We start from the raw sequence: 14,728 nt of genomic DNA on the forward strand, positions 1-14,728 counted from the left end.
TTAAATACTCGAAGAGGATTGGCTTTCTATGCGAAACCCCCAATCTCCGTCACTTCTGACGTAACTCGAAGTGACTACGAAAGGGAACTGTAATAGCATTGAATGTGCACTTGTAGTGTATATTCACATATTAACAAAAGCACATTTAAAAAACAAAAAAACAAAAAAACTGCACTGAAAAAATTACACTTTCATACAATATAATAGAATAATGTACTTAAGTTCTTCTTAAGTGGGTTAAAAAAGTACTCTAAACTAAAGTTTGAATAGTTGCATTTTATATAAATGTAAACAATTTTAATTTAATTGCCATAAACATACAATTAGGTGTCCAAAAACATTACATTCAGTTCCCACTGAGGCAGTTTCTTTTAAGTTATATCGTTTCCATAAGTATTATTAGTATTCTTTTCCACAATTTTCTCCCTCTAAATCTGGTCCTGGATGAGTGCAGTGTGATCAGTGCCCTCTGGTGACACTGTGTTATATCGCATGTGAGACTCACTCCAGCTGTATCCGTACTCATCCTCCTCTTCGTCATCAGGAGGACCGTTGTTATGAAGAACGAGTCTATCAGGTATCTCAGTCAGGGTGTCCGAGTCTGTTTCCCCAACATGTGGAACGACTGGCAGTGACAGGACGGGTGTCGCCGGGATGATTTTCCCCTCCTCGCGATTCAGCTGCGACACAGATTTAAACATGGTTTTTACTCAAAAATAAAACACATTAAAAACTGATATACTTTACATCCAATTAGCACATCACCCGTCAACACGCCATCCTTCATTAAACCCATGAAATATGAAGCTTAATGTGTTTAATCTGTTTAAGCTTAATCGGTTCTTCATTTCTCAGCATGAAGAACTAACAAAGCAAGACATGCCGCTGCTCTTTAAAAGTCTTGTTAATTATTTGTTAGATATGGTAAATTCATGTTCAATTAATGAAAAGTAAATATATATATATATATTCCTTTTCAACTCATTTTAATTCAGCCTTTTTTAATTTTGCTAATACCTGCATATTCATATATTTAGTAGTCATCATACAATAAGGAAATATTTTACTATAGGGCACACATTGTATTACTTGCATATATATATATATATATATATATATATATATATTATATACACACACACACACACACACACACACAGAACAAAATTAATAAACGCAACACTTTTGTTTTTGCCCCTATTTTTCATGAGCTGAACTCAAATATCTAAGACTTTTTCTATGTACACAAAAGGCCTATTTTTCTCAAATATTGTTAAAAAAATCTGTCAAAATCTGTGTTAGTGAGGCCGAGATAATCCATCCACCTCAATGACCCTGGCAAAGGGCAAAGAAGAGTATAGAAGTACCAAGAGGCGAAACTCCATTGCAGTTTTAACAACAATCGCTAGATGGCGCTGCTGACGGCATTTTGGACTGAATCAACGGTTTTACCTTTAGCACAACAATACAGCATTAACATTATGTCTGGAAATTAAAGTGAAAATTAAATTAGAGGCATCGAGGTGTACAACAGTGAGTGCAGGGAAGTTGTGTGTGACAAGGAAAAGTACAAAAACACTCTTGTATACACGGTGAAACTATTCAAAAGAGTCAGAATCCAGACCCAAAATTGACATCTCTCACAGCCCAAACAGAAGCACAGAATTTTTTAAAAGCTAAGTCATCTCTAAATCTGTACATTAACTCTCTCTTTCAGTATCAAATGTAACATGTGTTGTACACAGTTTTTATCAGTCAAGATGAATAACATTAGAATAAAACTAAAGACTAAAACATATAGAACAGCTACTTAGCCTACCATTGTCATTCTATTTGTAGTAAATGTGTGCACTTTACTTGCACAATGTTTGATTTGTTGTGTGTAATGCAGGCAGATATTGTGTGGTGATCTACTTACCATCACCAATTTTATTACTGTTAATTTTGTGATGATCTTCTACTACTATTAAATATTCTCTCTTGGCTAATGTGTTGTCCCTTTCACCTATCACTGTTCATTGTGTTTTAGCCTTTTCAAGGAATTTGTCAATCACTTCATGAGGAACATGGGCTGTTGTTATTGGTATTGTAAAATTGTGCTGTGTATGAAAACGGTGTGTATGTGTATGAAAATCCCCAAAAGTTATTGGGGTAAATAAATAGCCTCTTTTGACAGCTTCATGCTCTATGACGAAATTGTTTAATTATAAACCGATAAGCATTATTTTGTTGTACATTATTCAACGCGCTGTCTTATTTTAGGCAATAGAGATATTAAAAATGAGAAACTACAATTTAGTTCACTTAAAACTACGGGTGACGCGACAGCGTGTTCCAGGTCCTGCCAATTTCCAGCAACTTCGCACAGCCATTGAAGAGGAGTGGACCAACATTCCACAGGCCACAATCATCAACCTTAAAACTGCACAGTTTAGGCCCTGTTCACACGAGAACGATTCCGGGTGAAAATGTAAAAATATTTTTTCGGATGTGCCTTTCGTTTACACGGCGACGGCGTTTTTGGGGCTTGAAAACGCATAAAAGTGAAACCACCCTCCAGAGTGGAAATCTGAAAAACGCTCCACCGCCGTGTTCCCGTGTAAAGGGTAAAAACGGAAAAGTCTGCTTGACTGTGAAGGTTGTACGCAGGCGCGCGGGCTTGGTGTAGTTGTAGTATGCACTCTTAGCCGCCTGGAGTGCATACTACATTGAATTTCACAGACTTTTGCGTCACCATCTGCACGCAGATTTCACACCAAAAACGCTTTTCTAAAGGCAGAATTAAAAGTGATAACGCAACGCGTTTTCTCTTCAGAATCGTTTCCGTGTAAACATAGCCTTAGAGTGGCCTTTTATTATACGACTTATTCACGGCAGCGCCATCTTTGATTTTTAATGAGAATGAAAGCGAGGCTGTGAGGGATAGACTTGCATCTCTTCAATGGGCTGTACTGTTATTTAATGTGTTTTCGGATTGTTCTGCTCATGAAACAGTGGAAAAATATCTTTCCAAGAAATTACAGTTGACAAAAAACTCCCGACAATGTAAGCTGTGGAAAATTGTAAGTATCTAGCAGTTTTATTCAGCTTTTTACAGCGGATGCCATTGGAAACACGGTAAGACTATCCCTCACAGCCTCACTTTCATACCTGTCATGGCGCTGCTCTGAATAAGGTGTATGGCCAGCCTAAGGCACACCTGTGCAATAATCATGCTGTCTAATCAGCATCTTGATATGCCACACCTGTGGAATGTGGAAAAAGGAGAAGTGCTCACTAACACAAATTTTTTACAACAATATTTGAGAGAAATAGGCCTTTTGTGTACATAGAAAAAGTCTTTCCTCTTTCTTGAGATCTTAGAATTCAGCTCATGAAAAATGAGGGCAAAAACAAAAGTGTTCTTTTTATAATTTTGTTAAGTATATATATATATATATATATATATATATATATATATATATATAAACACAAATTAAGATAAAAAAAAAAAAACAAAGAACAAAAAGAGGGTTTTAGGGCCATATATATGCAAATGCTATGAAATTAAGTTCCATAACTGCATATAGATGGGAGAAGAAACACGTACACACCCACACCCACACAAAACACAAACCTTAAACGGTGTAGGAGTGAAAGGATTAGTCGAACATAGACGAAGGAAAGGTCTACTTTGAGTGTCAACGGCCTACAGAAAACAGAGAATAACCAGCACCAGTGAGACAGAGACAGAGAGAGGGAGAGAAGGGAAAGAGGGAGGTCAAGTACTCATTCAGACTACAGCACTGCACAATATAAAACTTTAATTACTGTACACTAAAGTGCTGTTCTTAAGTCGGCTGAGAACAGGGCATCTGACAGCTGGCCTGAAACTCAGTTGGTCATATTTACTGTTGATCTTTGAGATACTATAGTTCTTCTGCCTCTAATGGAATAGAGTACCAACCAAAGTCTCTTTTAAGGAAAGTCTGTTGCCGGCCATATTTGCAAAGCCTACTGGCAACTATTTTGGGCATCCTAGAAGGGAATCCTGAAATCTCAAAAACTGCTTGCCAAATAACATATTTCAAATCAGAATCTAAACTTTATAACAAAATTTTAAATAAACTGTCCCATAAATGTTCTTTTTAGACCAGAAAATGTGAATGTGCAGTCTTAAGCGCACATCTACTGCCATATTGCCTGTTGCACTTTCTCCCATTCAGAAGTAACTTGAGTGCACCATCTTACTATACGCTTACTAAGTCTTTGTACTAACTTAGTATGTACTGAATATTGTGTAATATACATAATACTGCCTGCTAGTTTAGAAAAATATTGAAATAGTAGGCATTATGTGCAGACAAATGATTGGGAACATTGGTATCCAACATCATTGCCACAAGGTTATCACATTGCATGTCTGTAGCAAATAGTTATCAATTTTAAAATGACAGTTTTTCTTAAATTAAATTTTATGCAAAAAATAAAAACTTCCTTTTTTTTGTCAAACTAAGCATGTTGCATTGTGGGATATAATATTTCACACAATGTACTTAACTGTAAAATGCAGATTTGGGCAAATATGTGAGAACAACAGTGTTGTTGTTGTTAACTTAATCTTAAACAAACTATAATGTATATGTATTTACTGAAAAAAAATAAAATAATAATTTTTAGAAATACTACAGTAGTATATAAATAATACCAGAATAACACTGGCATGTCATCCTATTATATGCATACAGAAATTCACATACTATATACTATATGCAGACATGGTAAAAAAAAAGTTGTTAATAGGCTATTCTGAACACTGCCTCAAGTCTCAGATGGCACAGCTAGGGACTGTTCACAGACGCCTAAAGCATTCTGCATGCAAAAATCGTACGAGTTGGTTAAAATATGCATTGCCCATCACATTGGCTGGCTCCAGCACAACTTCTGAGAGTCTGGCTGCCCAGGGTTTTATCAATTCACAAGTCTTGTTTACGATATATATAGTGGGCTGCTACAACATCTAAGTATCTAAGCTCCATCTTATATTACCAGTGAATTCTAATGGTTTTTCCAATTGTTTGTTATTAGCTACTAGAAAAAATCCTTGTAGTTTGGTGGGGTGCGTTTCCATTATTGGAGTAGATGTCAGGAAACAATCCTTAGAATTAAGCGATTAAAACAATAAGTGTGTAAATGTATGTATTGTTAAAGAGGACATATCCTGAAAATCTAACTTTTTCCGCTATAATCCCCGGTGCATCTGTCAACCCAGAAAACATGAAGAGTGACAACCCAGTAACTTTGTTTTGGTAAGTCTTTATAAGAATAAGCCGATCAGATTTTGACGTAGGAAGGGGATCTTATTATAATATTTGTAGGAGCATTGATTATTTAATATTTATTATCTGTTATTCACTGGGTACATATGATCACTTCCGTCTTTTTTATTATTTTCTTTTATGGATTGTTTGATGCTGTTTATGAAGCTGTATCAACTTGCTGTTGATCGTATTGCATTCGATGAATCATGTCTGCATATATCAAGCTGAATACAGGGTGAAATCAAGTAAGATCATCAGTCTATTGTTTTGATAACGATATGACGGCCGAGTGCGAGCGAGTCACAAGCCATCCCGCTACATAGCCTCTTTGTTGCTATTAGATGCCATGAACAATATTACCATCCCTTAATCTGCACATTTTGAGCTAAAATTTCACAGGCACATTCTGGGGACGCCATAGATTTATATTACACCTTGTGAAAAGGGCGTAATATGTCACCTTTTAATAAAAAAGACCACTCCCTTATTGTACCATAGGAAACTGTAACATGCATCACAAAGGCGGTTATCTTCAAAAGACCTGTTCTGAAATGCATAACTACAAAAATCAACACGGTCCACAGCGGAAATGTTTCCGGGGAACCAAATAAGTGACGGACCCGACTGGGACTTGCTTATTGCTCGTGAGCTTCCCTATGCCCTACTCCCTTCAAAGGGCAGACAGCAAAACTCTTCAAGTGGGAATTTGGCGTGAGCATGACACCTAGTGTGTCATTTATGTAGCCGTTTGGAACTTGATGAAGGGAGCAACAACAGACAACGTAACAACGCAGCACTTTGTCCATCAGCTGTACAGCTGTTCTGACGACAGCAATATAATGATTAACATAACGGTTGCAAATAAATTATTCATTTTTTATTTTTACTTTATAAAAATCTGTTAAAATATCCGTTTTATATATCTGTATGTCAGTGCCATACATTACCTAACATTTTTAGGAAACTTCTTATAAAATTTAAACATAAAATGAAACTATTTGTATAGTGTAACTGATGTATAGATTAATATCTTGCCTTCATGTTCTTTTAGATCTTTTTTTATTTATTTAGTTTAGTTTTCAGATCATTGTTCTTTTCTCATTTGTATTGTGATGACATTGAACATATTGTTAACACATGTTGTATATTGCACACAAGTTGTATGTCATAATAATTTGAATCTCTGTGTTTTGCGGGGGAAAAGTCAAAAGAAATTAAATAAAGTAGAATTTTGAGTAAGCAAGGACTCCAAGGAGTATAGACGAACTAATATATATATATATATATATATATATATATATATATATATATATATATATATATATAATATTATAATATTATTTATATATACAATATTACTTTAATAGTATAGTTTATTTGTATAGTTTATTTATAAAAAAATATATATGCTTTGACTTCTTGTCAATAAAGGTTTTTTTGCTCTAAGCACGTCCTGTGGTTCTAGCCGGGTCCGTCACTTATTTGGTTCCCCGGAAACATTTCCGTTGTGGACCATGTTATTTGCAGCGCGTTTCTGTATTTGGTTGTGTTGTGAGTACTTGGAGCACAGGTGTGTTGTGGAACTGATGAAGATATTTTTCTTAATTTGCAGATGTATTTTTGTATTTGAATGCGTTTTTATAGTTGAACACGTTTTTTTGAATTTGCATTCGTCTTCATCAGGTTGCAGCGCGGTGAGCTCTCTCGGCCACCGTATGACAGGCTTTTAGTGAACTTCTAAAATGCTTCTGAGAAGGAGTTCAAAATGAAAATTCTATATATTTTTATTCACTCTTCATGGCATTCCAAGTCTTACCCATAAATATATACCTACGATTAATTCACAAATCTTAGTAATTTAATCATACAGGTTTAGGAACAACTGACCTGAGAGTGAGAAAACAAAGACAAACACAATTTTAGGCGAACAATTAAAAAATCCAGAGAATCAATTAATGGCATCATGTCTGTTATTAAGTCACACAGTACCAGTGATTTCACTCTGGTTTGTACTCACCTTCTCACTGCTGGTCTTCAAGTTGAAGGCTGAAACTTCTTCCACTGCATCATCCAGCGCAGATGTCTGCCGTTTTTAAAAATTAAAGAACAGCCCTCGTCAAACACAGCTAGAAGTCGTCCTAGAAAAACCTCTCTTCACGTCCTCAACAATGTCATTTACAAAGCTCTCTATTGGTCTAGAAGATCCAAACTAAAGTCCTCCACAGTAATGAATGTCTGGCCTTATGGCCGTGGGCCAGCTGTAGATCCCCCCTTGTGTTTTGTACTTGTTGTTCAGTACCATTGAAACAAAGCTAGTTTTTAAGAGCCATCTGCAGAGAGCCATCTGCTGGGTGGGAATGAGGCATGGATCATTAACGCACATCTGGACACAGAGAGTTTATAAAGGTCTGATGAAGAGAAGGACAGGCCACAGGGAGACAAACTTTAAAGGCGCCTTGATACAAGGCAGTGGCCAGTAGAAATATAATAGAGCTTGGACATGTTACTGAGATGAGTTCAACATTATTACAACACATTAAATTTATTATGGGGTGATAAAATGATTTAAAATGTGTTTTTTGGATATTTTGCAGGTTGATATTTCAGCAAAACAGTCGTAATGTGTGATACCTTGATTAAAAACAGAGTAGTTTTGAGTCAGATCATGGAATCCCTTCTGAAAAAGCAGCACACTTAAGCATAAGTGCAAAATTATTCTATGAATAGAATGTTTTCTGCATGTTAATTGCAATTAAATATGTATTATAGTTGAAATTTAGAATGCTTTTTTGAGTGCATTTAAGTAGGACTTTTTATATGTAAATTCATAATTACTTATATTGTCGATGAACTATGGTTAAAGCGTATTGGCAAATGTACTGAAATTACTAAAATATGCGTTAATGACATGCCTGAACTTTCTATTGAAACTATTTGAATTTGCAGAATTAAATATAAATGTCAAACAAATGTATAAATATCAAACAAAATGCTACATTTAAAATAGTTTACATGTGCTTTGGTATGTTAGTCAATGCACCAAAATAAGTGTTAAAATACTTTAAAGCATTAAAAACGATTAAAACAATGATTTATAAAGTAAAACTTTTAATTTGACTATTACGAAGTACACTTTTTAAAAGTGTACTTAAGTGTGTGGAGAAAAACACATGAAAGTGTACTCTATTTAAGTACACTTAAGTGGCCTTTTATTCATTATTATTATTATATTCTCTGTAGTTAAATATGAAAAAAAATATAGATTTGAAGTACACTACAAATGCAAATTCAATACAATTAAGTGGACTTCTTTTTCACAAGGGACGTTTTCATTCCATTTTATTGCACAAAAATGCCATCAATATTTGTTTTTCACAAAGAACGCTAGCATATAGTAGAACTAAAAGCCATAATATTGAATCAACATGCTTATAACGATGGCAGACCATGGAAGAGTTTTCTAAAACGGGCCATTTGATTACCATAAAACACATCAGACACACAAGTCTCAGTCTAACCTGTAGCGGTTTGTATGTAAAGCAGGATTCAGGATAAGGATGGAGAGTTTGCTCTGAGCTCTTGTTCAGCTGTAGGAGGGCTACGGGAGGCTTCTAGAAGCACAACACAGATGTTAGCAAGCTAGTATATCAGCCTAAACACATTTAATCCTGGGAGACAGATCATTAAAAAAAAATCCAATATGTAAACTAAATGTGGTGTTATTGAAAAAGTAGCACGTGGCTTGGGCCATTGCGCAACTTGATCAACAACACATTTGATTGTGTTCCCTTGTAAATGTGTTTTAAGTTGATTTAGTGGCAAATGTTAAGGCTAAGCGGATCCCAATGGAAAGAAGGAATGCTGGAAGCAGAGATAAGACTGTCGGCTGAGGGCCGAACAGAAATTACCTGACACTTTGGCATTGGGAAGCATTTTAAAGTCGCCCCATATTTCTCTATGACAGGAGGTGAATCAAAACTATACAGAGAGTCAGACTGAGAGACAGACAGATGTTGAGAGGATCAAGAGCAGACAGACAAATGCATGAGGACGAGGGTGAGAAACAGATGCAAAGTAGTCGTGTACATCTTAGTGCTGGGTGATATACACTCACCCAAAGGATTATTAGGAACACTATACTAATACTGTGTTTGCCTCCCTTTCCCCTTCAGAACTGCCTTAATTCTACATGGCATTGGTTCAACAAGGTGCTGAAAGCATTCTTTAGAAATGTTCGCCCATATTACCATCTTGAAGTTGATGGAGATTTGTGGGAAGCACATCCAGGGCACGGAGCTCCCGTTCCACCACATCCCAAAGATGCTCTATTGGGTTGAGATCTGGTGACTGTGGGGGCCATTTTAGTACAGTGAACTCATTGTCATATTTAAGAAACCAATTTGAAATGATTCGAGGTTTGTGATATGGTGCATTATCCTGCTGGAGGATGGGTACATAGTGGCCATAAAGGGATGGACATGGTCAGAAACAATGCTCAGGTAGGCATTTATGCCCATTTAAACGATGCCCAATTGGCACTTATGGCGCTTTTCCACTTTATGGTACGGTACGGATCGGTTCGGTACGGCACGGTTTGACGCTTTTCCACTGCATGGAATGGTACGGCTCGGATCGGTATGGCTCACTTGTGGCGCTTTTCCACTGCATGGTAAGGTCGCTTTAAATGGTACCACCTCTGTTGAGGTTCTAAGCGTACCGTATTGATACTAAAACGTGACGTGAACACACTGCAGATCACTGATTGGTCAGTCAGACAGAATCGTCACTACCAGCGTCATTGTATTTGCTAGACATCAAACCCGCTAGATTTAAATAGCCAGTAACAGCCACCACTGTAGCACCCGTTTTAAAACTAGTTGCTTGACAAAAAGAAAGAAAGAAAACTTCCAAAAAATAAATAGTTGAATCGTGGTTAGTGGACGAAGTGCAGATGTTCCTCTCGTTGGTTGCCAAGGAGCGGATAAACTATAATGCTCAGACTATAATCCCACCCAGTTTGAAGCGGTACTAACTGCAATGGAAAAGCAAACCGAGCTAAAGCGAACCGAGCCATGCCGTGCCGAGCCGAGTCGTACCATACAGTGGAAAAGCGAAGCGAGCCGAACCGTGCCGCGCCGAACCGTACTGAGTTGTACCAGCAGCGGAAAAGCGCTGTTACGGGCCTAAAGTGTGCCAAGAAAACATCCCCCACACCATTACACCACCACCACCAGCCTGCACAGTGGTAACAAGGCATGATGGATCCATGTTCTCATTCTGTTTACGCCAAATTCTGACTCTACCATCTGAATGTCTCTACAGAAAACAAGACTCATCAGACCAGGCAACATTTTTCCAGTCTTCAACTGTCCAATTTTGGTGAGCTCTTGCAAGTAGCCTCTTTTTCCTATTTGTAGTGGAGATGAGTGGTACCCGGTGGGGTCTTATGCTGTTGTAGCCCATCCGCCTCTAGGTTTTGCGTGTTGTGGCTTCACAAATGCTTTTCTGCATACCTCGGTTGTAACGAGTGGTTATTTCAATCAAAGTTGCTCTTCTATCAGCTTGAATCAGTCGGCCCATTCTCCTCTAACCTCTAGCATCAACAAGGCATTTTCGCCCATAGGACTGCCGCATACTGGATGTTTTTCCCTTTTCACACCATTTTTTGTAAACCCTAGAAATGGTTGTGAGTGAAAATCCCAGTAACGGAGCCGATTGTGAAATACTCAGACTGGCCCGCCTGGCACCAACAATGCCACGCTCAAAATGGCTTAAATCACCTTTCGTTCCCATTCTGACATTCAGTTTGGAGTTCAGGAGATTGTCTTGACCAGGACCACACCCCTAAATGCATTGAAGCAACTGCTATGTGATTGGTTGATTAGATAATTGCATTAATGAGAAATTGATCAGGTGTTCCTAATAATTCTTTAGGTGAGTGCATATGAAATTCACAATGTACTCTCAATGATTTTGCTGACAATATCAAATTAAGCACTGTACATTGCAATGATTTTAATATGCTTCTTATTTGGTCATTAGGTTTCTCAAAGAGCATGTCGTTAGACTAGTTTCATGAGTAGCATAAGAGAGCATTTTTTTTAATAGTCTTTCTGATTTAAACTTAAGTAACCAAACTGGGGTCCAAGTTGGTAAGCTTGATTCATTTCTATTAATCTAAACTGTTTCAATTCACTTACTTAAAACATGAAATAATTTTGTTGTACTAAAATGTTTGTTTTAATATATGTAGGTACATATCACCGTTTATTACAACCTTTGTGAAAAAGAAAAGTGCACTTGTATTGAATCATTGCTTTAAAGAAGTAGATGTATTTTGATGTGTTGACTAACATACTAAAGAACATGTAAAGTATATTATAATTTGAACTGTAGTGTGTTATTCAATTTTACATTTAAAGTTAATATACGTATTTAAAAGTTCTAAAGTATTCTAAAGTCATCTAAACTAAAACATATTCTAAAGTTTAGCTAATTGGATTTAATATAAATTTAAACCACAATACATTTTCATATTATTGCAGTATATTCTTTGTAAGTATATACATATATTTATAAGTATGCTAAAGTGTACTTCTTTTCCACAAAGGTACATATTGTTATATTGGTGCATTTAAATAAAAATGATTTTTTAGTGAGGAAGATTTTTTTCCAACTAGATTTTTACTGCATTTCGAATATTCTTGGCATGCAGACATTCATTAACATATATCAGGCTGAACAATTTTGAGATTATCACTAGAATGTAAACACTCATTTTTTTAATTTAAATTGTAAAATGTTTTTGAACATCTAACTTTCTAAATAAATGCTTGTGTTATGGCATATCAGTTTTAGAAATGTCACTAATAATTGATATCAAATACACTTTAGTATTGTCATGACACACATCGAGATTTAAGCTACAGTATACTGCCCAGCCATAGTTAGTATGCAACTCTTATAAATGTTATAAACACGCACACGTGTTAAGCAGCATAAAAAAAGGATCTTGCCATTTCCCATGATCAGTAGATGCTTGTATTATGTGATACTGACTTTGTCTTTGTGAATGATGCTCTGGACTAGGAACACCACTGGGTTTGCAGCATTACGGATGGCCTCCACTGCCTGCTCATGACTGGCATCACGCAGATCTACTCCTCCCACCTGTCTCACAGAGAAAGAGTCATTAATGGTCTATACGAGCAGGTGTGGAGCTTCCAGAGAAGACAGCTTCTCTGATGATAAGGAAACGTCTTGGTTATTATTGTAAGCTCCATTCGTTGATGGAGAGAATGAGAAGTTGTGTCGATGTACTAACACTAGAGGTCACACTTGGGAGCCCCAAACACCTTTGATACATTGAAAAAAAGGCCAATGAGCATTTAACATGTGAAGAATACATTGCATGTACTTCAACTGGGAAGTACCTCATAATCTCTGCAGTAGATCCTACCTGAAAAAGAAGGAGGTCTACAACACAGTGTCTGGTGGCAGGGGGGAGAAAAAGGTTTACCATCAGGAAAACCATACCAAGGAAAACACATCATAAGGGATTACCACCCGGAAATCATGGGCTGACCTGAAAGGGCATACATCATGAGTACTCGGCTTGGCGTTGAATTCTTCCACCGAATTCGACTGCCACAAGGTGCTCAAGGGTAAAACACAACAAGTGTTCGCTGGCCCACGGAACTTACGTGGACAAAAATGAGCTTGTTATCACCTCAGGGAGAGGAAAAACACTGTGTGCAAATGGAAAACCTGGCCTGTTGCCTGTTGCATACCTGTTCGTACCTAACTCACATGATAAAACTGGCTCAACCTGGAGATTGTAAAATCTCGCAAAGGTATTTGGTGTCGAGGCGCCATTAGTGCCCAGGAGAATGCACTTGTCTCCACAAATGCAAATATATAAAACAAAAAACGGCCTTTAAACATTTTTATTGTGATATGTTATCATATATCAAATTAATTAGTGGTTCTTTGAACAAAAAGACTTTGAAAACGAGAAATATTTGTATTACTTACAATTTGTTTGAATGTATGTGATACCCCCTGGCAAGGGTAATATTAAAGGGTTAGTTCACCCAAAAATGAAAATTCTGTCAGTATTTACTCACCCTCATGTTGTTCCAACCGCGTAAGACCTTCGTTCATCTTCGGAACACAAATTAAGATATTTAAGATATTAAGATCGCTCCTGCATACAGTCCATAGGCTTCTTGAGGGACTGGCTCTTGCTGTCCTCGAAAAGTCATTAAAGACATCGTTAAAATAGTCCAAGTGACTACAGGGGCTCAATCTTAAGTTTATCAAACGACGAGAACACTTTTGTGCGCAAAAAAACAACAAAAATAACGACTTTATTTCAACTATTCGTTTATTTTTCCCTCTGCGCGAGTCAGGTTACTAGTTTAATAGCGTAAGCTTCTGTTATTGTACGTCACACGCATCACACACACATGACCAGCGTCGGCCAATAGTGAGCCTACGTGTGACGTAGCTCTACGCAATCACACTACGTTAACTGACTTACAGGCTCATGGAGAAGGAAGTAAATAGTTGAAATAAAGTCGTTATTTTTGTTGTTTTGTTGCGCACAAAAGTGTTCTCGTCGTTTGATAAACTTAAGATTGAGCCCCTGTAGTCACTTGGACTATTTTGACGATGTCTTTAATGACTTTTCGGGGACAGCAAGAGCCAGTCCCTCAAGAAGCCTATGGACTGTATGCAGGAGCGATCTTAATATCTTAAATATCTTAATTTGTGTTCCGAAGATGAACGAAGGTCTTACGGGGTTGGAACAACATGAGGGTGAGTAAATACTGACAGAATTTTCATTTTTGGGTGAACTAACCCTTTAATGTTGTATGTTTTGCATACTGTTGTTTTCATTTGAGCAATAAAAAAAAAATTGTGCTCGCAGGATAGGGGAGTGCCTGAAGTTATTCCTTCTCTGACTAGAAAAGAGTCGCAACTGCAACATTGCCATGGTCATGTTCTCACAATGAGGACATGAACCATCCACGGACGCTTATACGTCCAACACGAGGCAGATATTGTGGCCAGCCGAGGAGAACAGATTCAAAAACAACCAGGCGGAAAGGCATCTTTAAAAAGAAACTCATCGTCTGTGCTTGCTCTTTTAGACGAAACTGCACTTTCACTGAAGCACCCAGGGGATTTCTCGGCACATCTGTGTGTAGGGATGAGAGAGACCACTGAATGTGCCGTCAACACCAGCTTCCTTCTTGTCAGAGGTGAATGGAATGAGCTAAAGTGATAAACACAACCAGTCTGCTCCAAAGAACAAATCTGAATGAGGGGAATGCATGCCATCTCCTTTTATACCCATATGTCTGGGGGAGTGGCACATACAAACTCCACTCACCAATTCACATTGGCCTTTTCTCAAAGTATCA

The 14,728-nt window shown here is 37.3% G+C and overlaps 1 protein-coding gene across 9 annotated transcripts in view; it reads right to left on the reverse strand.

Moving 5' to 3' along the window:
- Window positions 1-14,728, reverse strand: part of mpdz (multiple PDZ domain crumbs cell polarity complex component) — a 114,480-nt gene that overhangs the window by 24,437 nt on the left and 75,315 nt on the right. For 6 of the 9 annotated variants that reach the window (XM_089125294.1, XM_089125333.1, XM_089125235.1 and 3 more), the window contains 5 exons: window positions 12,360-12,470; window positions 8,819-8,911; window positions 7,318-7,383; window positions 3,617-3,688; window positions 506-680 (listed from right to left, as the gene is read on the reverse strand). In XM_089125294.1, coding sequence (XP_088981420.1) covers window positions 506-680; window positions 3,617-3,688; window positions 7,318-7,383; window positions 8,819-8,911; window positions 12,360-12,470 — 517 coding nt within the window. The remainder of the gene's footprint in view (window positions 1-505; window positions 681-3,616; window positions 3,689-7,317; window positions 7,384-8,818; window positions 8,912-12,359; window positions 12,471-14,728) is intronic. The other 3 variants (XM_089125311.1, XM_089125263.1, XM_089125362.1) reach the window with 3 other exon arrangements.

The sequence above is a fragment of the Pimephales promelas genome, chromosome 1 (genome assembly GCF_988280905.1).
Source record: "Pimephales promelas chromosome 1, fPimPro1.hap1.1, whole genome shotgun sequence".
Classification (NCBI taxonomy): Eukaryota; Metazoa; Chordata; class Actinopteri; order Cypriniformes; family Leuciscidae; genus Pimephales; species Pimephales promelas.